This window comes from Diadema setosum, chromosome 12, assembly GCF_964275005.1.
Source record: "Diadema setosum chromosome 12, eeDiaSeto1, whole genome shotgun sequence".
NCBI lineage: Eukaryota > Metazoa > Echinodermata > Echinoidea > Diadematoida > Diadematidae > Diadema > Diadema setosum.
Window position 1 is genome coordinate 37,276,181 of NC_092696.1, and position 26,470 is coordinate 37,302,650.

At 38.6% G+C, this 26,470-nt stretch overlaps 1 protein-coding gene across 1 annotated transcript; it reads right to left on the reverse strand.

Moving 5' to 3' along the window:
• Positions 1–1,307: 1,307 nt before the first annotated feature.
• LOC140236233 (pyruvate dehydrogenase protein X component-like) lies at positions 1,308–25,143 on the reverse strand. Its single transcript, XM_072316198.1, has 11 exons — positions 24,993–25,143; positions 22,728–22,811; positions 17,590–17,690; positions 17,094–17,302; positions 16,109–16,207; positions 13,684–13,837; positions 11,827–11,895; positions 10,597–10,734; positions 9,691–9,849; positions 8,717–8,781; positions 1,308–4,320 (listed from the first exon to the last, which is right to left on the reverse strand). The coding sequence occupies exons 1-11, from the start codon at positions 25,138–25,140 to the stop codon at positions 4,080–4,082; spliced, it is 1,467 nt and encodes a 488-aa protein (XP_072172299.1). The 5' UTR covers positions 25,141–25,143; the 3' UTR covers positions 1,308–4,079.
• Between the last annotated feature and the right edge of the window lie 1,327 nt (positions 25,144–26,470).

The following is a 26,470-nucleotide window of genomic DNA, read 5'->3' on the forward strand; positions in this document are numbered from 1 at the left end:
ACTGTCCTCCTACAAGTAAATTTTGGAGAATTATTTCAATTTCAAAATGACATTGTATCAAGTCAGCAATGTTTATGGCTATTTGTAGTAAGTTCCACACACTGTTTCTTTCAAATCTTGCAATCATTATTTTTGTGCATTTGATTTTGTGGTGGATTAACATGTTTGATTTTTGTCCAGGAGGATGTGTTTTTGAAAGATTTCAATACTCTTTGATACACTTACACTTTGATATGTGACTAAATGGCGATTACTGTGTGGTACAGTAAAAGCTGATACTTTTGCTTACAGATATTTTCGCGAAAGAGGTCACAAATATGTATTTGCGAAATGTATGGCTTTCATAAAAGCACAAATGCTTGTCCCACAATTTAATGCAATCAATATCAGAAATATTTTTGCGATATGTAAAATTTGCCAAAATTACACCCTTGCAAAAGTAACAGCTTTTACATTACACTTTGTGCAGTTCCTTCTAACTGGGCTATTTGAGACCAAGTTTTTACTGGGGGGGGGGGGGGGTCAATTTGACCCCCCCCCCCCCCCTTCAGATCTCGGTCGCCGATCGCGCTATCGCCGCAAAATTTTGCCTGAACATAGAGCCGGATGTCAACTACAAGATTACAAGGTCATACAAAAGAAATATTTTGATTTTCTATTTTTAGTATTAATTAATTATGCAAATTTACGCATGAAATCATATTTTCACCTATAACTCCATTAAAAAGACTGAATGATTGCTAAATTTTTGTGTATGAGTTCCTCAAGACACATTGAACAATTTTCTTGTAAAAAAATAGCACAATAAAAAATCAGTTTCTTTTGTTTTTTATTGTTTTGTTAATTTCTTATGTATTTCATTGTTTTTTTTACCTTTTGTTTTCTATTGTTTGGGGGGCAAAATTGTTGCAGGCACTTTTTCAAGCTTATCTACATTAAAATTGATTGATTTTAATGGTTAAAAGTTGAAATAATCTAATTTATATCAATTTAATCATAAAACACAATTTGCATTGGATTTGGACACGATATCATGAATTTGAGCCATTTTCGGGTTGACATGCATACACAAAACATTACATAACTTCAGAACGGTGTACCCAGACATCGCAAATTTGGTCTCAAAATATGCGGGAGACTTCAAAGAAAAAAGTCATTAAAACGACGCAGCAAAATCTTTGCGCGTTGCGGAATCGCAGCGCGAAATGTCAAGGGGGGATCAAATTGACCCCCCCCCCCCCCCAGTTAGAATAGGGTTAAATTTCAATGATTATTTTACATTTACAACATTATGAATCATAGACACATTCTATTCTGTGAATTCTTACATTTATTTTCAATATATATTTGAATAGGCTAGAGAGAGAGAACATACAAGCTGCTTTCAAATTGCATCACATCTTTTTAAAGGGTGAAGTCAGAAACACAGTGTATGTCATATCATACATTTAAAGTCAATGAAATATACATGGTTAGAACAACTGAAATACAGTTGTACCTCATCTACTTGGCATAGTGAGTAGTCTCTATTATGAGTGCAAGCATAAAGTATCTGCAGCCTCGAGATGGGACCGTCAAGACCGCAAAAAATAACACAAGATTTCTGGAAGCACAAAAGAAATTTGAACCTCTTTTCTCTTGACACAGTGCCATTAGTGGTTTTTTCTTCAATATGCAGCCTAAGAAAATCAGTCACAAAGAAAGAGATATACAATGTAGTAACATAAAATTATAAAATGACTGACGGAAAGTAACATGATACTTTTGTACTATGAATGACATGACATATTCACATCAAACCTGTAGTTTAAGTCCATGGAGGGGAGAGGAGGGAGTATGAAATAACTGAGTGTGTACCACTGATAAAAATTAATTATTGAACAGAGATTTACATGTAGGTTGTTCTGATTACGAAGATGAAGTCAATTTCATGTATTGAACATTCTTTGTCATATTCATAGCTCAATTTTGACAAAATATTACAGGCACTAATAGCACACTATTGTAGTACCATGCAGCTCAGTTTTTTTCAAACTGGAAATATTGTTTAAAAAATGCATTAAAGAATGACACCCAGGCATATCATACGAGGTAAAGTTTGGCAACATATCTCTACCTCACATGGTTAAAACGTCCTTGGATACGAAAGTATTTGATATAACCAGAAGTCCCTAAATCAGTGTTCTTTGCGATTCCATAACCCGTTGAGGACTAGTCCCAGGTATACTCAGGCAGGTGTCTATGGGATGTGTGTGTTTAAAATCAGATGGTCCTCAATGGGTTAACAGTCATATAAAAAATAAATTACGTTTGCTTTTGGCACAACGTTCTGTGGGAGAACTTTCCAATAAAACATTGAAACACACAAGTTAACATGTCAGAGGAGCACATCTCATAACATGACATGATTTCAACAAAACAGAACCAGCATAAGATTTGCTTGCAAACATAAACCCACAACTGTAAGAAATATATCTTTCTAAACTACTCTATAACAAGCAGCCTCTATTTGCTTGCTATTCTTTTACTCAACAACATAGCCCCATTCATCTCATGAACAATTCAGGGCTGGGGAACACTTGCAGGGGCAGATCCAGGAATTCTATAAAGGGGAGGCGCCTTTAAAAAATTAAAGGGGGTGCATGCCCCCCGCCCCCATTTCTTTCTTTTAATTTCTTTTGTTTTAACAAAAATGAAAGAGGGACTAGTACACCCCCTCTAGATCCGCCACTGCACTTGGCACAATTACTGCTCATATTTAATGATTGTGTCCATATTCTTGTCATCACTACAGCATCAATGCTGGTATCCCTGCTTGTAAAAGTCTGGCCTAGGACACCATACAGCACAATTGATACTATTCATAGCAAAGGTACAATTGGACCTTTGCAAAACCATTGATTACGGTGGAACCTTGTTAAAAAAGGGCTTGTATATAACAAAGCCCTCTTTATATCAAAGGGATTTTGAAGGTCCTGAGCTTTTAGACTTTTTTTTTTTTTGAACCCTGATAACGTGAGAAAAGTAAGAAGGTACTTTATATGCTGTTATTTTGGCGTACAGATATTTTCGCCAATGAGGAGGTCACAGACATTTTGGCGAGATGTTGTTTTCGCGAATTGACACAGAGGCCTTCATAAGTGCACTACTACCTTAGCGTATGGTGACATTTTTGCGTGTTGTTAAATTTGTGGTACAACTGTGATTCGCAAATTTTGCGAAAATTAAACCCTCGTAAAAATAACACCTGCTGCAGTAATTGTCATGTCTTATAGGGCCTCATTATATAAAGGTTCCCCGGGACCACTCAAACCCAAAAGGATGCGACTATCATCACATGATTAATACTCTACATGCCATATATTTTGCAGGGTTTTTATATTCGTGAATTTCGCGCATCACGAGAAAATCACATAGTTAACAACACACAAAAATATTTACTATGATCCCAGCTTAGTTGCGACATGCACACATACACATTACTCTGTTCATTTTTGCACCAAACAATCATGAATTTTACCCCTTGTGAAATTGTAGGGAAGTCCCTTTAAATTAGACTGACAAAGTATATGCAGTATTCAATGCATGTGTGTCGAAGACACTGGGCGCTCCTCGATTTGATTTTAAGCACACAAGGTAAATATCCTACTGTATACGCCGAATATTTCGCAAGGTTTTTATTTTCAGGTGCTATTCACGAAATTAAAGACACGCGAAATTACTGACTCTGATCCCGATGTGGATGTGACGTGCGCATGTACATTTCTCCGTTCAGTACAGGACTCCACGATCGCAAATTTAACCATTCGCGAAATCGTCGGGAATTCCCAATTCACTAAAATTTAGACTCGCGAAATATATGGCGTATACAGTATTTGATACAAATATTTGCTGAAGGAAATCTCATTCGAATCTTATCGAGTGAGGACAGAAACAATGACAGGACCCTGTGTAGCACGGCTGCATATCACATACTACCAGTACTCTCTCTCCCTTTCTGCTCCCCTTGGAGTAAAGAAACTATCATCATGAATACACCCTAAAATCATGGCATTGTTTACTTTTACGGCAGACTTGTATCAAAGCAGGCCTAATCTTATTGGACTCTCTATGTTTTGCTTGAAGACTTTCAGAAATCTGGCTGCGAGGGCATCGTCCACAACCCTGGCATCGCTGGACATGGTGACCGTCATGTAAGTGAAGGGCTTGCGGTCTTTTCCGATGGCGAGCTTGGACGTACCTATGGCTATGATGCAAGCCTGGGGTGGGTTGATGACAGCGCTGAACTCAGAAATCCCAAACATCCCCAGATTTGAAATACTGCGGAGAAAATACAAAGAGAAAAGTATGTAAATAAATATTTATCAACATCCCAAACATTCCCAGATTTGAAATACTGTGGGAAAAATAAATAGAGAAATATGTGTTCAATAAATATTTGTGGCATCTTAAACATACACAGATTTGATATACTGTGAAAAATGTGCAGGGGAAAATGTGTTAATAAATGTACATGACATCCAAAACATCCCCAGATTTGAAATACTGTAGGAGACACGATCAGGGGAAAATATGTAAATGAATAAGTAAATATTCATGATGGTCAGGGTAGCAAGGCAATCAGCTACCTAAACATCTTGAGGAGGAAAACAAACTTATACAGGCCATTTTTTTTTTTTTTTTTTTTTTTTTTTGAGTGTGGTGAGTGCGCCTAGCAGCTGCCTCCCACAGCTCTCTCTACTTTTGCTCTGCTTATCAGTTTCAGCTGGAATATCTTTATAAGGCTGTTGCCAGTCTGATTGCACTAGTTTGCTGACACTGCTAGACAACTTTGGTGCCTGGATTTTGTATTTGAACGTGATATTTTGGAAATAATTTTTTCTGGCTTCAGGCTGTATTGGTCACAGCACTGCAGGGATCTGGAGCCATTACTTCTGTGCAGTACATTGTTGTTCACTCAACTGTACACTCAAGACAGCAATGCCTTGCACCATGAGCCTCCTTTCACTGGTTCTTTTGTGTTTGTCCATCAACCTGAATGCGGACTGTGCTTCTTCACCTATTCATGGCAGGACAGTGAATAGAAGCCATGACCATCACCGCCATCACTATGCAGGGAAAAGGATTCTATACTACAGCAACTCCACCAGCACATTTCGCACTGAGTTGACAAAAGCTGGTGATGTACATCCCAATCCGGGCCCTGGTGAAAACACTAAGGATCATGGGCTTTCTCCAGCATTTTCTGCACAGGCCATTGTACCCAGGATACAGAGTCTGGATCGAAAAGTATCATACAGCCGATCTGAACTCTTTGACCTACATTGCATCCAACGCCTTGACCTGGGTACTTGGGATACCATTAAAACACTAGGGATCTCAAGAAGACGCCCTACCCATAGAGGCTGTAAAGGGGGCAGACACAAACGGAAGCATGCTGAAACTATCAACAAGCTTTCCCAGGATCCTAAGGTCCCATCACCAGGCTACGGACGTTGTCAGATGGTTCTCTGGAATGCCAGATCTCTTAATAACAAGATGCATATGGTGTCAGACATGGTAATCTCGCAACATGTGGATATCTTGGCACTCACTGAGACATGGCTCACAGGAGACGCACGTGATGATCGAGCCCTGTCTGATTTTTCCACTGACCTCCCTTCTCATCAGTTTATTCACTCACCCCGAAAGGAGAGATCAGGTGGTGGTGTCGGCATATGCCTTCATCGAAGCTACACTGTCCTCGGAAAAGATGTGGGTACACTTCAATCTTTCGAATACATCAATGTTTTGATCTCTGCCAAATGTCAAAAGCCTCTTCGTCTGGTTGTAGTTTACAGGCCACAGAGAACAAAGAACCGAAGATCAACTTCATCCATCTTTTTAGATGAATTTGCAGTATTTCTTGAACAACTGGCATCTGAATCCAACCATCTTGTAATCTGTGGTGATTTTAATTTTCACGTCAATGATGATAAAGATCGAGAAGCTCTTCTGTTTCTGGACTTGATATCATCAGCCAATTTTACACAGCACGTTGACTTTCCTACCCATCAAAAGGGCCATACGTTGGACTTAATTCTTACCAGAGCCTCTGATGATGTCATTTCCCAAGTTCATTCATCGCAGTTTCTTCCATCTGACCACTCATCTGTCAGTTGTTATGTTAACATCAAGAAGCCGGATCCATCGAAAATTGATATTAGTTTTCGAAAGCTTAGGCATATTGACATCCAGGCTTTCCGGGCAGATATTCTTGAGTCTGAACTTTATGAGTCACCTGCCTCAGATCTTGATCAGCTTGTTCTCCAGTACAACAGGGTACTTCAAGCTCTTCTAGAGAAGCATGCCCCTCTGATCACTAGACGTATAACTGCAAGACCGCATTCCCCTTGGTTCAGTGATGGTCTTCGCCATATTAAGCAGAGGGTAAGACAACTGGAGAGAAGATATCGTCATTCCCAAACTGAAATCAATCGCCAGATCCTTAAGAATGAATGTCATTTCTACAGCAAGCAACTTGCCAAGGCAAAGCGAGAGTTCTACTCCGAGCAGCTTGACGACTGTGACATTCATCAACTCTTCCAGAGGGTTGATCGCCTGACTTCAGCCAGTGCCAAAAAGGTCCTCCCATCTGATAACGACCCAAACGAATCTCTTGCCGATCGGTTTTCTGATTTCTTCACCGACAAGATCGATGTTCTCGTCAAGTCATTTCAGAAATTACCCTCGGATAATCTATCTCACATCAGTTTTCAAAGCACTCGGCACTGTTTTCATGCTTTTTCACCGATACTGCAGAGCCAAGTTCAGAAAGTTATTAGAGAGTCTCGATCAACCTCCAGTCGACTTGATCCAATTCCTACTTGGCTGCTAAAGAACTGTGTCAATGAATTAACTCCGGTTATTACATCCATTGTTAATGCTTCCCTCAAGGATGGTCATTTCCCTGATTCTCTGAAGCATGCTCATATAACTCCAATCCTGAAGTCATCTAAACTTAGTCCGGATGAACTTAAGAGCTATAGACCGGTCTCTAATCTTCAGTTCCTCGGAAAGATTACTGAGAGACTCGTGTTGTCTCAATTTCAAGATCACCTGTCTGAGCACAATCTTTACTCTGAGATGCAGTCAGGCTACCGGCCACACCATAGTTGTGAAACTGCTCTGCTAAAAGTCACAAACGATATTCTTCTCTCTCTAGACAAAGGTGAAGAAGCAATTCTGCTGCTATTGGATTATTCGGCTGCCTTCGACACCGTGAGTCATGATGCCCTGCTTAGCCGTTTGCACGATAGATTTGGACTTCGTGACACTGCCCTAGAATGGTTCCGTTCCTACCTTACTAATAGAACCCAGTCTGTCGTCGTTGGTGGTTCTGAGTCACAAGTAACCTCCTCTAACTTCGGAGTTCCCCAAGGGTCTGTGATTGGCCCACTGGCCTTTACACTCTTCTCATCTCCATTAGAGGATGTCATCAAGCACCATGACATAAGGTGTATGACCTATGCAGACGATACTCAAATTTACCTTGTCTTCAAGAAGCAGCATCAGTCTACTGCTATACAAAGACTCAGTGCATGTGTCTCGGATATTAAGAGTTGGTCAATACAGAATGGTTTAAAGCTAAATGAAAGCAAAACAGAATGTGTACATTTCACAAGCAGGCACAGGATTTCAAGCCCAATGAGTATGATTTCTTTAGATGATACTACTATACAATGCTGCACAGATGCAAGGAACTTGGGTGTCATATTTGATCACAATCTGCCTTTGAAGACTCATGTGAACAATGTGTGCAGATCAGCCTCATTTGCCCTACACAAAATTGGCAGCATCCGCCAATTTCTGACGAAAAAGACAACCCAGAGACTCGCTCAGGCACTGGTTATGTCTCGCATTGACTTTTGCAACAGTCTCTTGTATGGTCTGCCTGATGCGCAAATCAACAAACTGCAGAGAGTTCAAAATTCAGTTGCCAGGCTTATTGCTAAACGTCGTTCACGTGAGTCGGTTACCCCACTGCTGAGAGAACTGCATATGTTAAGAATCCGCGAACGAATAAACTTCAAGATTCTTTTGTTAACTTTTAAATGTTTGAGAAATATTGCACCGGTTTATCTTCAACAGTTGATAACTGAATACCTACCCTCCCGGAACTTGCGGTCTAACAACAAATCACTTTTAATACCTCCTCCGGTCAATACACAATCTTATGGTTCTAGAGCTTTTCAGTCAGCATCACCTCAACTCTGGAACAGTTTACCTGAATGCTTGAAACAAACAGACTCAGTAGACAAATTTAAATCCATGTTAAAAACGTATTTGTTTATTGAGTAGTATTATGACTGTGTCTCATGTCTTATGCCGTGTCTGAAACTGTGCCTTCTTCTTCTTTCTCTCTTTTCTTTCCTCTTCTTCCCTTTCTATTGTTTTCTTTTTCCCATAGCGCTTAGAGACATTTTATGTAATAACGCGCTATATAAATGTTGTGAATTATTATTATTATTATATAGCCTGCATCCATCCAACAAGAGTGGACTTATACAACTTGGGGGAGGGGCTTAGCAATCTGTGAACGGAGAGTTTTCTTATTCAGAGATCAAATGGACTCGATCTTTAATAGCATGTGAGGGATGAATGATAATGGAGAAACATTCAAACATATTGAAGAGTATCAGCTGCTCTTGTCATGATGAAAACAGTCTCTCCTTACCTAAATGATCCACCCTGGAACTCGTCCAGCTTGAGCTTGTTTGCCCTGGCTCTCGTTGCTAGATCCTGGAACCAGACATGATGCAACAGAAGGGAGAATCATTCAAAAAATTTTACCGAGACATGAAAACAAAAATAGACTTTTCAAGAAATCTGGAACAAAACCTTTTAAATGGATTGTTGCAGAAAGAAAACTTGATGAGAAGAATGATTGAAACAGTACATTTCATGATCAATGAATTTCCTATGAGAAGATCGGTCAGTTATTTCTTGGTGTGACATAGTGTAAACATGCGTGCCGCAGTATTCTGATACTGAAACGCATGAGAGCTTTTGGAAAACACTCTGGTTTTCAATGCCACGTAACATTTTGTTGAAGCATTTATGCTGGAAATGCAGTACAGAAAAGTAGAAGAGAAAAATGTAAGCTTTGCTCTGATGTAAAGTTCGTGGCAAAGCTGTGCCTTAGATGTTTCAATGTACTGAAGCATATTGCAATAAATTGTTCTATTTGTGTGTGGTTGTGCGTTTGAGAGAAAAAGTGGTTTTTAATTATCTTGCCTGAAAGTTGGACACCTGCATCCCCAACTCAACCAAAGCAATACCATCCCTTTAAGATGAACTTGTCCTTTGAAGAAGATTCGGGAGTTTTCGCTACATGACAGGACAACCGAGAGTACGCAGGAAGCCATCAGCTGTGACAGTCCCTGTACTGGGACTCCCGTCCCCATACCTAAGCAGTTTTGCTTTCTTGTTAGGATGGAGGCGTGGGGACAAGATCACTGATTGGCTGGCTGGCTGGCTGGCTGGCTGGCTCAGCATTGGGACCGAATGCTATTTTGGCCGAATACCGTACTCGTTTTCCCCAGGACGGGACATTTCTCAGATTTAATCATGCGCGGAAGCAAAGTTTGCACACGGCACACTCAACTACCGGCTGCGTCGTGCTTGCAAAAACTAGCTAATTTCTCTCACCTTGACAGTTGCCGAGATCTCTACCAGACCTTTGGTATCAGCGTTCTTTACAATGGGCGTGATGAGACCACCATCTGTTGCTACGGCAACTGAGATGTCGATGGCCGAGAGGGGCGTGGCCTGTTGACCGTTCCAGGAAGCATTGACCTCTGGGACATGCTGTGTGTATTTCAAATGAAAGTTTGATTGAGATTTCTCAAATAATATTACTATGCATAATGTCAAAAAGCAACCAATTATCACAAAATTATGTTTAAAACATCGCACATACATGACGGGAGAAGAAAAAAAAGCAGGAATTGAATTTCTCCAGATCACAATCTTTTTTATGTAGCTTTTACCTGAAAACTAGCATATCTGACTTATTGCAAGATGAAAACCAGTATTTGCCACATACCATCAACATCAACAAGATATCAGACTTTTAACAAAGACTCTGCATGAATGCAACATTTTGGAAGCTGCATTTGCAAGGGTGGGCTATCTGATCAGTTAAAGAAAGAATACAGAGAAAAACAAGAAAATTCAACAAAATTTAATATTTTGTCATTAGTAAATAGTACATTATTTGTCTGCTTATTTTTTAATACTGACACATGCGGAGGGTAATATTATTCCCCCTGCCTTCCGATAGAGGTAAGCCACGTGCTCTTAAATCATGCTAAAAAAAATGAAAATATGCTTTCTTTATATCTTTTTATATTGTCCTGTAGTTAACCTGAACCATTGCAGTCTTCCTCATCCAGTGATGGCTGTAACAAAACTTTAGCAATTCATAACTTTGAACAGATTGCCCAATTTTCTTCAAACTTTCGCTGATGTGTTAAATGCTGCTGCATTTATTAAATCCACATACATTTGGGTTTCAATATCTTTTAACAGGTCAGAGAAAAGGTGTGAGCATACCTTGAGGGCCATCGCAGCTGCCTTGATGATGAAGTCATTGACGGAGACCTTAATGTCATCCTTCTTCAGCTGATTCCTAAGTCTGACGATCTCCGTCAGCTCACAGTCCGCCATGGAGTAGGAGTGTGGTACGGTGGTCTCACGTGAAAAAACAAAACAAAACAAAACAAAATAAGAAGTTGAAGGTTGAAGATATTACTACAGAGAACAGGGGCTGTTTCATAAAGCTGGTCTAAAAGTTATGAACAACCTAAGAACAACTGGAACATGTTCTGATGTGCTACACCTGTATACTTATCACAATTTCAATAATTCAGCACAAGAACTGATCACCAGTCATTCTTTAGGTGTTCGTAACTTTAAGAACAGCTTTATGAAACACTCCCCAGGTGTCACTAGCTACGTTTATCTACAGTTGCAGTCACTATTATGTTATCAATAAGCCAAAGGATTATTATCAGCCGAGTAAGAATCTACCAATATTGCAATATTAATCGAGCTTTGCAAATCCTATTGGTTTGGTAGTAATCTGAGCTCATTTCCATGGGAAAAATCTCAAAGTTTATGTGATCAAATGGAGTTAGAGTATGTTGCAAGACTGTCTTGTCTGCCAATGAAATATGATCAAAACGGAAGTTTTTCTTCACATATTCTAGAAAGACTGGCGAAACACTCTTTTAAAGCTTGGGGAAAAGCAGGCAATCCTTCCAAAAATTACAAAGTTTTAGTAGATTCCAGCTGCCAAAAAAAAAGACTCTTTTTTGCTGTAGCAAATGTTTTTTTTGTGTGTTTTTTTTTTTTGTTTTTTTTTTAAAGGAGACAAATGTGTCTCATAAGTGTTAAACCACCTTCAGTCAAGAACATGCACTAATCACTGCCTCCACTTAATATATCCTACACCCCTTATGAATCGTCATTCAAAATTTAATGTTTAACCTTTAGTATATCAATGCTGAATGGAGACATTTAAATCATAAAATCTTACTACACTGTAGTAGCAAGAGACCACAGATGTTTAAGGTCACATTATCTTATGACAAACAGAAATATCATTCTTGCCATAGACTAACATGTAATTGTACATCAAGTCAGTATAACTTCCCACAACTTACGGTCGATGATTAACACCATGCATGCTAATAACGCCACTTGAGACACAAGATTCACTTTTCTTAAGTTTGTTGGCAGGAAATGAACAGGTTGTTGATAAACTTTGGTTGAGATGCTCACCTTAGACTCTGTAAGCCTCTTGGCTATAACTTTCCTCATGTTACTCAGCTCGACTTCTGAGAAGATTCCCTGAAACAAGAAACAAAGAAAAAATGGAACAATACAGAAAGCTTATTAAACAAAAGCAGAGAAAACAGACATCACACTTTTATCTTCATTGTCTGTTTGTTTCTTTGTTTCTTTGTTTTTTCCTTGAATGTGTTGGAGAACATGTGTTACCACTGGTTAGATTTCCTTGAAATAATGATCAAATTTGGGATATTATACTATTCCTGTCGCCGTTCAGTCATCCTTTATTTCTAAAGTTGTTATAGACAAACAAAGCACAAAATAAAAGGTCATCTATGAAACAGTATAAAATAGCTGCCAGTAGTCCAATATAAGATTACAAGTGTGTGCAGTCAGTCAACGTATTGATCAGGGTATACATCGTTTCCTGAGACCACCAGCATAACTGCAATTATTCCACCAGCATTTCTTTACCAGGTCCACTCACAATGTATTGCTTTACAAGGCAGTGTTCTGTGTCAGCCCTTCTTTTTGTTCTAATCAACTACTGTGGATATTTTTGCACGACTAATTTTTCACACTGCGCCCCGCGGTGAGAAGAGTTTCATGTGTTTTTAACTCTGCGGAATCAAGACATCATCTACTGGTCCTATGGCAAGCAAAAATATTCGCGTGCTTTTATTTTCGCGCTAGTTTCTAGTTGCGCGAAATGTGGAAAAAGTTCCATTCTTACAGTACCCTGAAGATGGCAGGAAATTTCTTTTAACCTGACTTTCTTTTCTTCAGGAAGGAAAGTAGAATCTCTATCAATATATTCCTATCTCTAAACAGATAAACAGAATCCCTTTAAACGGACATGAAGGGATTGATGGTGTTTGATAGTGTGCCATGCTAACTCTGCTCATTTAGATCAACATAACTGTCTAAAATAAATGACGATGAGCAATTGAAGACCAAGAGCTGTGAGCATGATGCATGGTTTCTTGTGCAGAAGCTTCTAACATATTGAATAGTACACATTTATCGTATTTATTGAAAATTTTGAAATGTCATGTAATTCCTAAATTTTCTCAATCCATTTGTTAAATGTCTGCAGCACAGGGGAGTATCTGCATGGGAATCAAAGTGTACATGGACAAGTTAATCATGCCTTACGCTTGTCACAATGCAGAACTTTAAAAAAAAAAAGTATGAGCCTTTTCTCTTACATGTGATCACGTTTGTAATTAAGAAAGTTTGATTTGTACAATGGAGGTCTACACAACATCTAGAATGAAAAGGTAGAATTTACCATCCAAACAAAACATGCTCTCAGAGTGGTAGACATCTTATACCTGAAAGAAGTTTTTTGTTTGGTTTACTTTGACTGCTGCAATGTTAAGATATGTATCGCTCGACAGTTCCTATACACCATTATAATAGGATGTACCACGTCCTAATCAAATGATTGAGGGCATACACATGACCACACATTTATTTTGCCTTAAACATAACTTTGCTTATAACAGGTCATTAGTACAGTATAATGACCGGTCATTCACACTTTCACTTCATGGTGACAGGGCAACATTTTATGATTTTACTCATTCGTGATGAGAGTGATTTATCAAACGACAAGGACCTACTTCATCATTTCATAATAATACACATATTTTTCTTCCGGCATTAGTATAATTACACACACTCAGTACCTTCACAACAGTCCAAACACCCTCGGCTATCACCTTAAACATGTAGACTGTTCCAAAGGTACCTTGTGCGGGTAATTCTAACCAATGCCCTAATTGATGTGAATTATTTGTACAATATTCTGCTCTTTCATTGGTGGAGTAGAGATTTCATATCTACCTCAGTTTGTCTGAATGACGGGGGAGGGGCCCTCTCAACAGCAGGGGGTGGAGGAGGTGGGGGAGGTGGCGGAGCTGCCTCTGCTGGGGGCGGAGCCACGGCTGGCTGGGCTGCTGCAGCTGCACCACCAGACTCAATGAACTTGAGGACATCTCTGACAGGAAAGAGAGAGAGAGGTGTCAAACGAGACATAACGTCACACATCAAATTACGTTGGAATTTGACAAAAATCACTTAAAGAGGAAATCCACCCCAAAATGAATAAAGTTCAACAGAAAGAGAAAAATATTCCCAAAAGAATGATACAAAAATGCCAAAAATCAGATAAGAAATAAGGAAGATATGAAATTTGAAATTTCACATTTTTTCAGAAAACACTTCCTAACCAGTTGTTATGAATATTCAAATCAAAAAGTTGACAATGTCATGCTCTCAATTTCTCATTCATTTTGTATACAGAAATGATTAAAAAAACCTCAGATTTCAGCTGTATAAATATAAACCTTGCCTTAACACCTCAAAAAAAAATGTTAACTCTAATATGCATTGTATCTTGGTATGGGAACATGCTTTTACTTGTATTAGCTATTAATAACAATTCTTATGAATCTCATAGAAAACATAAATGAAAAATTGTGAGGATATGAAATCACCATCTTGCTAATTTTAATATTTATAAGGACTGGTCAAGAAATGTTTTCCGAAAAAATTTGACATTTCAAAATGCCATATTTTCCTTATTTCTTATCCAATTTTTGTCATTTTTTTATCATTCTGTAGGGAATATTTTCTCTTTCTCTTGAAGTTTATTTAGTTTTGGGATGGATTTCTTCTTTAAACGTTTACTTTGTTCAAACACAGCTATCACAGGAATCAATGTATCATTATCTGACATCAATACGTATATATTTAATAACAATACAAAAGTGTATGTACAGAAATATCTAAGAGACAGTGAAGCTAAATATGCTGTAGGTTTGTATAACTGGGATTTGATGATATTTTTCTAGATCAAGTTGCCTTTAACATGAAAAAACCAGAGCTACTCCAAAATATTGAGATTAACAGGGAGAAAAATATGAATAAGCAAAAACAGCAGGGCTGATTTAATACAAGGAGACAAAGAAAAATTGAGAAGGAAGCAGAGGATGAGAGAGCAAACTAGACTATAAACTTTAATGTGATTGAAAGACAAACATTCAAAATGAGAGAAATTTGAAAGAAACAAACAAAAATACAAACAAAAATTATGAAGTGCTGGAGACAGAAAAATAGATATGAACTAGAAATGTCGCTACGGCGACTGGTGTATGCCTCCGCCATAATACATGGTTCTCCTAATAGGTCTATAGTACAATGTCTTGACAATGTGTGATGACAGTTTCACACAATTGGCAAAATATTAAAATGACAGGTTTGCCACAAATGTGCTGAATGTTCACTTTCCTAGAACTAGGTTCAATTGGATGAATGATTAAAACGTCAGAGTGCAGGTATTTGGGGGAACTGATGATTTTCACTTGACTTTTGACCCTTTTATAAGTTTATGCATTGAGTAATTTTCAAGGTATTGAGAAAAAGTATAATTTCAGTATCAAATGGTAAAATAGTATCATCTAAACCTGGCCTTTGACCTTTGACCCCACAGTTCCAAAGAGAATTACTGTTAGGTAGAACATGCATAAATATGTAAGTTTCATGACAATACCTTGAGTTATTTTTGAGATATGGAAGAAAAAGTGCAATTTAGCACTTTCACTTGACCTTTGACCTTTTGACCTTTGACCTTTTGGCAAGAAACTTCCCACAGAATACATATTGGGTTATACATGCATACATCAAGTTTTAAAAACATCCTTCAGGCACTGCATAAATATAAGGAAAGTAGTTATATTTTGAGGAGTTGACCTTGACCTTTGACCCCTGACCTTTGACCCATGACCCCCAACTTCCCTAGATAATCACTGCCCATCGGTACAAGCATATATACTAAGTTCCATGAAGATACCTTGAACCATTTGCGAGATATGGAGAAAAACATGAAATTTCAATTTTTTTTTCACAAAATAACCTGTGACCTTTGACCTTTGATCCTGTGACCCTAAAATCCACACAAAGTATCATCCCCCAAGGATATACCCTCATACCAAGTTTGATGCAAAACCACCACACGGTTCTTGAGATATCGACAAAAACAAAACGGGACGTACGGACGTACGGACGGACGGACGACCCGAAAACATAATGCCTCCGGCCACTTCGTTGGCGGAGGCATAAAAAGAAATTACAATACAGACCAAGGCAAGAGAGCATCAATTAGACATTCACACTTTCTTTGGACACTGTGTACATTGCCATCAGGTTTCTGTACCAAATGGCACACAGAGCACACACAGGGTTTAAATACAAGATGAGACTCACTCACCCTTTGAGGAGTCGGCCATGGGGTCCAGTGGGGGTCACCAGGGTGGGGTCAATGTTGTGATGCTCAACCAACGCTCTGACAGCAGGTGATAGACCCTCCCTGGTATCAAGAGCATCAGGAATGTACCAATTTCAGTATCTCTCTTTGAAATACACATGACACTGTAGAATGGAACTCTAAGAAAAATTTTATAAACTATTACGATTACTTGCAAATGTTTAACCCTTCATGTACCAAGGCACTAACTGTAGTGTATACGCCATATATCAAGCGAGCCAAATTTTTATGATAGTGGAAAACGAAGTTTATATCAAGGTATTATCTGATGTGTCTGATACACATCTGAGCTCACTGACTGTGAGGAATGCCAATACAACAGCCACAAACAAGAAATACTGCAAGCACGTTTATACCATTGGCAAACACTGCAACAAGGAACTATCTGCTCTTGAAAACCATCAATGTAATATGGACAATCATCACGAGAGTGTGATTACTAGCGACTGAAACTCTTTGCATTCTCTGTAAATTTCCTTCACAAAAGTGTGGCATTTTCAGTGAAAATAGGTCCATTCTTTTTTTTTTTTTTTTTTTTTTTTGGGGGGGGGGGGGGGGTAAGCGCATTGTTGTAGTTATCAACCGTTGTATAATTTATGAATATTCAGGTTACATGTATGTGAGGTTGTTTAGAACCAGTTTCCATGATGATGAATGGCTATGATATCACACTTTGTACTTGTTTGAAGCACAGCATTTATAGACTAAGCTGTATAAGTGGAAATTTTGCGGAGTTAAAATTTTCACACATTTCGTGCAACCAGAAACTAGCGCAAAAATAAAAGCACGCAAATATTTTTGCTTGCCATATGTAGCAGCAGTTGATGTCTTAATTCCGCTGAATTAAACACGTGCGAAACTGATCTTACCCGGCTGAGCGTGAAAAATTACTTACACGAAATTATCCACATTTACAGTAGTCTCTTACCCAGACTTAGTGATGGCATGCCTCATGCTGGCAAACTGTTCTGTCTGGGACACGCCCTGGTCCTCCTTAGGGGTTTCCCCTGACCCAGTGGGCGGGGCTTGTGTGGGTGTGGTCTCAGTGGGTATGTCTACATCCTTGTAGTCCTCGCCTTCCATCACCATGAGAGCAATGAGGGTGGAGATGGGGACGTTTTTAGTCCCTTCAGGTACCTGCAGATTGGTTGCATGGAGAAAGAAATTGCTAAGCATAAAAACTGGCCAAATATTAGAACTTGTTACAAAAAGCATATTTCAAAGCGTCAAGTTCTAGACATCAAATCCTATGAATGAAAGTCAACCATTGTTGGGGTGTTGTTGTTGTTGTTTCTTTCAGAAAACAATTTTCAGAAGTCTTGATGATCCTGTACAACCTCAAAGGAAAATGAAATGAGTAGGGCTAAAAAAAAAAAAACAAGCTAAATCAAGTAAAAAGTCCCCCCAGCAGCACGGAGGCTTACCAGAATCTTTGCCATAACCCCATCATCATCTGCATCCATGGTAACGGTGGCCTTGTCTGTCTCTATCTCACACAGGGCATCACCAGCGGCCACAGGATCACCTGTTAGCATGGCAACATTAAATGAAAATAAGTACATGAACTGAAAATTGTGACTGGCATACACAGTATCAGAAAAGGGATAGGATTTCTTCTACCAAACATTAATTGTTTAAGCAATTGCCACAATAATCATTCCAAATTTGTTTCTGTTAGAATAATAATAATAATAATAATAATAATAATAATAATAATAATAATAATAATGATAATAATAATAATAATAATAATAATAATAATAATAATAATGATAATAATAATAATAATAATGTAGGACCGTTATTTTGTCATCGCTTACTTTGCCGTATACCTGGTTTGTCTACTCTCATTTTGTTGTCTGTCTACTCTCATTTTGTTGTCTGTCTACTCTCGTTTTGTTGTCTGTCTAGACCTTGCATTCATTTGCATTAGTTTGCTTTTCAGCACTGCCTTGCAGTCTGGCATTTATTCAGTTAAGTTCATGATATTCAGTTGTCACCTCCATGACCATCACTTCAGATACCTTTCCTGTTGCTCAGTTTTGTCACCTTCATTCTTTCTCTATTCAGGTATGTCCATTCATTCCATCCCACACCTGATTCTTGAGTTGAGCCCAGACAGCTCCCATTATTACGTAATCACCCCCTCCTCCTTCGATCATCTCATGCCCCTCTTTACTTATTGGTTGATTTATTGAATAAGACTCCTCCATTTTATTAAAGTCCTCTGTTCCATTTGTTTCTATTGGTTGCTATAAGATAATTTGAATATATGTAAATATTGTTTATGTAAATTATGTTCATGGAGAAGTTTACCGAGGGCGAGTTGTCCTCGGAATAAATTCAGAGCATTACCAGACGTCATTGCGTTCACTTCACCTTATTTGTGTCGTCTCAGTTCTCAACATTAATTTATCTCCCTAATTTCTACAAGTATAGTTTGTTACAAGATCGAGAACATTTCTTCATAATTTCACATTTATTTTGACACACTACAACTGGTGGCCTTAACGCTATTTTGACCCGCTACAACTGGTGGCAGCGGTAGTCGTACTTTTCCACGCCTGGGTTATTTCATCATTCTTCAGTTCTTATCCTCGATCATTTTTAACTTTGGGAGATAATTCATCACCGAGTTCCAAGGTTGCTACGCTCGTCAAATTTGTGCTATTACAGCCCGTCTTCCGCTGCTCATACGGTGAGTGAATGATGCTGTTCATAATTGTACCTGTTTGCGTGCAGCTTTATCTGGCCTCGCCTGTAATTGAGAACTGTACTTCAGTTGTCCAACTGTTATTGACGCTTAACCTGTTGAATTGAAACCAACGAAACATTCATTCTAGTCTGATACTGCCTCATTTGTGGGACTCTCCAGATTGAGACACCCGACTTCATTTCTTCGCCCGTCAGTCCGCCACCCCGTTTCAGTTTAACCCCAACATGCCACGCCCAAACTCCAAGGCGGACACTTCCATCCATTCTGGCATCTGGGAAGGACCAGAGTCAACTTTCCACAGAAGTGTTGACCTTCTTTTCCAACGTGTGGACCAGCTTGAAAGAACTGTGCAAAATCTCCAAAAGCAGTGCGCGGAATTGTCCACACAGACATCAGCCAAGTCCTCGCATAACACCTGTCATCAGTCTACACAAACTGAACTTCCAAATTCGACAACTCCCATGGACTTCGACGCTTTGAGACACAAAGTTTTCGAAAACCAGAGCAAAGACAAAGACATCAACCTACTGAAATATTTCATCCAACACAATGTCACACCCGAAGCAGATGAAATCCCAATGTTTGAGCCAAGGACACGACGTTACTTCTGGCAATTCTCACGATTTGTGATACAGGATAATGTGGTGTATCGCAAAAAGATGGACAATGACCGAGTGACTGAGCTTTATCAACTTGTAGTACCTACCTGCCTGATTCCCGAGGTTCTTCACACACTTCACCCTTCATGCGGACATGTGAGCTCTGACCATACATGGGACACAGCCTCGAAATTGCTGTTTTGGCCCTACATGCACCGTGACATCACCGAGTTCTCTAAGAACTGCAGTCTCTGTCAGAACACGAGCACCTGTAGCGATTTTTCAACCATGCACCAGGAACCTTCTGTTACCATCCAGAAAGCAGTCTGTGCTATCACCGAGCTGACCAAGGACTTGATCACGTCACGAAGCAAAAACCGTCCTCTAAAGCCAGACAAACTCGCAGATACAGGACCAGGAGACCACGTTCTGCAGCGCAGCCAAAACATACTGCTCCTGATCATCATCATCAGCAGCCAACTTCACCTCCCTGGGTCCAGCGACACCAGACAGCTCCATTTGCACGGCAGCAGCCTCAGCCTAGCTCCACCTCTTCAGCAAGCGACCGGTATGACTCTCATTTCCCCACCTCTGAGTGCCAAAGTAGCGATTCGCAGAGCGAGTCGCAGAGCGAGTCATCGCGTAGTTCGCCCCAAAGACACCAGCCCTACCCCTCGTTTAGGACAAGCAATCGCCCCTACTCCCCATCGACAGTCTTCCATTCTGATTCATCCTCTGGTAACCATCGCAGCTTCTACAGCATGTCTCCAAGGGAACACCACCATTCGCCATTAAGAGGACATGGTTATAATACCTACCCACCTGGCAGAGGAGATGAATACTCCTCGTCACCCAAGCATACCTACCTGCCCCCGGATGTTGGACCTCCATCATAGCCACATCATTCTTACTGAGAAGTATGCCAATTCATTTAAATTTAATTGTAAAGATAACATGATTTGACAGATTTACCCGCATTCATATTGAGACCCAAGTAGATGCAGAGTTTGTTCACCGAGATCCACTAATGTATCCCTGATATAAATCGTGATTCTGATGAGATGTTTTGATACATTCTTATGCTCCCTTTAAAGTTCTATTATATTATGCTATTTATATAACTGTGGAGATCAGTTGGATAGGGTTGAAATCATACTTTTAATTATTCATGAAAATTGAATTTTGGATGTGATTTGTGCATTTACATGTGTAATTCCGTTGCCGCCAACTATATTGCGATGACCGTTACTTTCAAGCAGTTGATTTATCAAAATGGTGTTATCGCAGAATTGATTGTAATTTGTTTGTAAAGTCTCGTTTAAATCATCCATTCCAGTTAATGAAATAATTTTGATGTCTGGTAGAGTATATTTTAGTCAAGTTGCAATTACAATTTTGAAACATTTAAATTTTATTTAGTGATGTGTTTGAATCTATAATCGTTTAGAAGTTACGCTCTCATATGCGTTCTTGTTTATTGGTTAAAAGAAAATCCAGGGATATTTGTAGTTTATTTTATGACCACAGACAAATTTAGTGTTAGCGGTTAATTTGTTTTGGGAAAAAAAAAAAAAGAAGAAGAAATTTTACGGTCATTTTGGCCTCAATGTTGAAATGATTGCATGATTTTGATGTTGAAATTCATCAGACATTGGATTTTCATGAAATTTGTAATCATTGTACCTCAGTTATAAATGAAACCCCTCGTCAATTTGATGAGTACATGCTTATTATAAAGTATAAACTTATCTAGTTGTTTGCGGTGAATTACTTGTAATTTTATATTTTAGTCATTTAATATTACTTTATGTACATAGCGTTTAAGTGTTGAAAAAACATACTTCTGGTTTTGCAAACCACTGATATTTATTTTCATTTAAAAATTGAGGACAATTTTTGCGGAGAAGAAAGTTTATGTAGGACCGTTATTTTGTCATCGCTTACTTTGCCGTATACCTGGTTTGTCTACTCTCATTTTGTTGTCTGTCTACTCTCATTTTGTTGTCTGTCTACTCTCGTTTTGTTGTCTGTCTAGACCTTGCATTCATTTGCATTAGTTTGCTTTTCAGCACTGCCTTGCAGTCTGGCATTTATTCAGTTAAGTTCATGATATTCAGTTGTCACCTCCATGACCATCACTTCAGATACCTTTCCTGTTGCTCAGTTTTGTCACCTTCATTCTTTCTCTATTCAGGTATGTCCATTCATTCCATCCCACACCTGATTCTTGAGTTGAGCCCAGACAGCTCCCATTATTACGTAATCACCCCCTCCTCCTTCGATCATCTCATGCCCCTCTTTACTTATTGGTTGATTTATTGAATAAGACTCCTCCATTTTATTAAAGTCCTCTGTTCCATTTGTTTCTATTGGTTGCTATAAGATAATTTGAATATATGTAAATATTGTTTATGTAAATTATGTTCATGGAGAAGTTTACCGAGGGCGAGTTGTCCTCGGAATAAATTCAGAGCATTACCAGACGTCATTGCGTTCACTTCACCTTATTTGCGTCGTCTCAGTTCTCAACATTAATTTATCTCCCTAATTTCTACAAGTATAGTTTGTTACAAGATCGAGAACATTTCTTCATAATTTCACATTTATTTTGACACACTACAACTGGTGGCCTTAACGCTATTTTGACCCGCTACAATAATAATAATAATAATAATAATAATAATAATAATTCACTGCCTTCAATATGCAGAATGAAATGAGTATGTAGGTATTTTGCTTTAAACACAAAATACAGAAGTGTTGTTCCTGTGCACTTTCATAAACAAGACTGAGCACGATAAACAATGAATGTTTTCATTTGACCATAGTAAGACTCTCTCACACTTTGGTGTATCAGGTTCATTTTCACCCCTAGTATACAGCTACAGCTGTATTTATGAGCTTTAGAACAGAATTGACAGGGCAATATTCAGTGCAAACATACAAGATAAATACAAATTGCATCTGAGCAAGAAGAAAGCTCAGTCATGTTGCATAAAAACTTGACATTTCTGAATGAACATAAAAATCACACTTCTGCCTCTGAAGATTTTTTTCTTGCAGCACCATCAAAAGCATAGACTACATCTTTCACAAACAGTTTATTGCATTGTTAATCATCATGGTAAATCTTCAAGGATCCATATGAACATATTACTATATGTATACATATGTATTGTACATATTGCATACGTATACACAGCAAAGACAAGATATAGATACACTGTAGAGATATTTTCAGCTTCACCTTCTGCTTTCAGCCATGAGACAATGGTGCCTTCAGTCATGGTAGGAGAAAGAGCCGGCATCAAAAGCTTAACTGGATCAACACCTGCAAAAGCAGACAAGAGGAGTCAAGAAATATCATTTTCTCTGGGGTTGTCTGTTTTTCTTCATCATCATCATCTTTTGGGAGTCAAAAAGAAAAAAAAATGTATACCTGATCAACAGTCAGCAGTTTTAAGAGATTTATGTGCCATTTGTACATTTCACAGATTCACGTAATACCAGCTAAGACTGGTGAAGTTTCACATGTACACTCATAAAAGTCACAACGCTAAATTACCTGTAATCTATCAATCTAGAGAAAAACCCAGTCTAGTGCACTTTAACATGCAGGACAAAAAACAACATTCTAATCATTTAAGCTTTTACTGTAAAAACCAAAACAAGACAAAACAAAAACCTGAAGCAGTACTTAAGAATTGCATTTGTAAGCAGGTGTGCATGCATGCACTAAGATTATCAAGTTAGAAAGAAGATATAATCTGTTGCAAGTGTCAATCAGTTGCAATAAAAATAACTAATTGCAAGAATCATTGGATTAACTTGAATAAACATGCAGGGATTGCAGTACCTGCATACCCACTGCTATACAGCTACACTTGTACAGGATAACAACTTTCTAATTCAAATTTTAAATGTTTTACTCACGAGTAATCTATCATTTTGACTAAATTTTGGCATTACATTCCATAGCATGCCACGAGGCAATATCCACGGAGCAGAATTTGCATTTATGACTGTAAAAACTGTCTGTGCGTCGCTGCACTTATTCAAACTGCTGCATAGCGAGCGGGGCGTGTGCATCACTTTTGGTCGTCTGCTACAGCAATCACGGCGGTATGACCTTTTCGAAAGTGTGCAGCGATTACCATCAATGAAACTCTTGAATTTACCACACAGAGAAACGTGAACTACAGTGTGCATATACCAAGCAATAAATCACTGTTTTTTTGGCAAGTTGTGAACTGTTTTAGTATACAGTCAAAATCAATAACACCGAGACAGAGCAAAAATGATCATTTAGATTTATCTATGTAATTAATTTTGAGTGTGTGTAATTGCACTATTCTATGACCACTTGTACATCCCTGTCTCAGAACAGTGCTGTGCAGTGTAACTGTGTTAATTTATATATAGCGAGGTGCCCGCACCTCGTCAGGGGCCCGAATACCGTCACCCTGTTTAAAATTGTTTTAAGCGCACTAAACAAAAATTTATGCCCGGGACTGTGTTCAGTAAGCTTGAAACTTGGCAGGGCTACCACAACCAAGCAAATTGTGGTGAAACCCGAACAATTTTTCGCAAAAATCTGAAATTTAATCGCAATACGTGTTATAAGTATCACCACTGTCCCCGCACGCATCTTTTACGTGTATGTCTATGGGAGCATCACGGTCACCCGCACACGTCTTTTACGTGCTTTGTCTATGGGAGCGCGGGTGATGAGTTGCGGGCCCCTTCCTTAGCGCGCAACTTTTTCGCATTGTTCGCATTTGACGACGATAGCAGCAAATTTTCGATATCGATCAGTGAAATTGTGGTTCCATTGGAATTTTCAGCATTTTTCCTGTATGTGAGTTGGATTTCAAAGAATTTCAGTGACGAAATGTGATTCAAATATGCGCAAACATTAACTATGACGAGGTGCGGGTCACCCAAGTATACAACTGGAATTGTAGGCCTAGTTTTACTTGTAAAAATGTATTTAATTTACTATTTCATCACAACAATGGCATGCACACTGTGTAACATTTAATACAACTTGTATTAAATGTTACCGGTACACGGTTAGCGTACGTGTGCGTGCAGTGCAAAGTGGTTAATTTACAACGTGAATAATTGAAATTGAGAAAATATGCATACATGTAGGCCCCCTAAACCTAGATAGGCCTATGTGTTATTATGATTGCCTCTAGCTCTAGCTCTTAACCCCGGTCCGGCGCGGGGCGCTGTCGCTGGTGCGGTTTATAGATTGCCTCATGCCACAGAAGCAGACCATAGGTTCCTGCCCACTAATACACACAGCCCAGGCCAGGACACGTATATTTACAGCAAGTCTGCTAAAAAGCAAAGAGTACACGCTCAAACTCGCAGCTGCATTAACGCTTTTTGATAGAGCGGTCACTCTTCGTACGGTCCCACATATTAACATTTATGTTGCAACGTACAAATTACTCAAACTACCAAGTCACCAAATTTCAAGTGAAATGCACATACGCCAACATACCATAACACTGAGATGTTACAATAATCCCTCTCCTATCTTGACATCTTGGAGCGCAATTCAATCGCAAATTTGATGCCCAAATCGCCCCTCTCTGCCTAGACAAGCTCCGGAGAGCCGCCCCGGCGATTCCAGCTCCCATGCTCGCCATTTTGTCCAGGGTTCTTCGCCCGAAAATTAGCTTGGTTGTGCAAGGGCAGTAGAGGTCGTGTTTACAGTAAAGCCTCGCTATCCCAATGTCGAACAGTTACCTACTAGAGTGTCTCGTGACTACAAAGTTTAACCGCGATGTCATTGACACTCAATCTGGTATCTGAACATTGATCTCCCAGTAACTTTCAACTTTTTGTGTATTTGTAATCTTCATACATTATTTTCTACTGTATTGCAAGATATGAGTGAAGATTTGCCAAACTTCTTCGACTTTTATTAACCATCAAATCCCTTGTCACTGAGTCAAGTTGCTATGCGTATGAATTTGCGTTCCTTCCTAGAACTTGTATGAAGTTTTAGTCTTATAAAGATAACGTGACGTATTTCCGAGATGAATTTTTATTTTATAATATCAGAGCTCACCTAATGATCACAGTGTGGCTAATTTCATGCATTATAATGATTTTGTGTAATCATACTTACTAATGCTTTGAAAAATGTGTGGGTTGTTTTTTTTTTCAATCAACTCAAGTGCGTTTCATGTTGATTGCTTCCTAGCTTCTGTCAAAATTGAGATTTTACACATTAATGATACTTTTGAAAAGTTATAATGTTTTGCTTCTTGGATTTCTCGTCAGTATTAATTTTCATTTAATGAATCATCTCATCATTCTGTAGAATCGTTATATTACACATTAATGATACTTTTGAAAAGTTATAAAGTTTTGCTTCTTGGATTTCTCGTCAGTATTAATTTTCATTTAATGAATCATCTCATCTGTAGAATCGTTATATTTCAAATGGTACTTATTCAAAAGAGCCCCTCCTCAAGACCACTTTCAAGTGCGCCCTACATTAACTTTTATTGCATATATTGTACAGGTATGACACATTTTGGAATCAGCTATCCAGGTACTACTTATCATATCGTTCAAATCACTGTATACTTTATTTCCATTGAACAAAATGAAATACATAATACAATTGTGTGCATTTGTCAGTTCGCATATTGTTCAACCATTTAAAAGAAGATAAACCCATTAATACTATAATTCAAACTAAATAATGCTGGAATGTACGGATAAACATTATAGTGAGAAAGCAATGCACATGTTTCAAAGTGTAACAAAATAAACTGAGATAAAGCAATCATTTTAGGTAAAAGAGTGATCTACCGAAAGTGGAGCCTTCAAGACGTTGATCACTCAAGAAAAAAACAAACCCAACAACAATAAACAACCATTGATATACCAATATGAAATTAATGTGCAAAACTAATATGTTGAGCATTTGATTTCATTTTTTTTTCACTCCCAATGAAAGGAGAG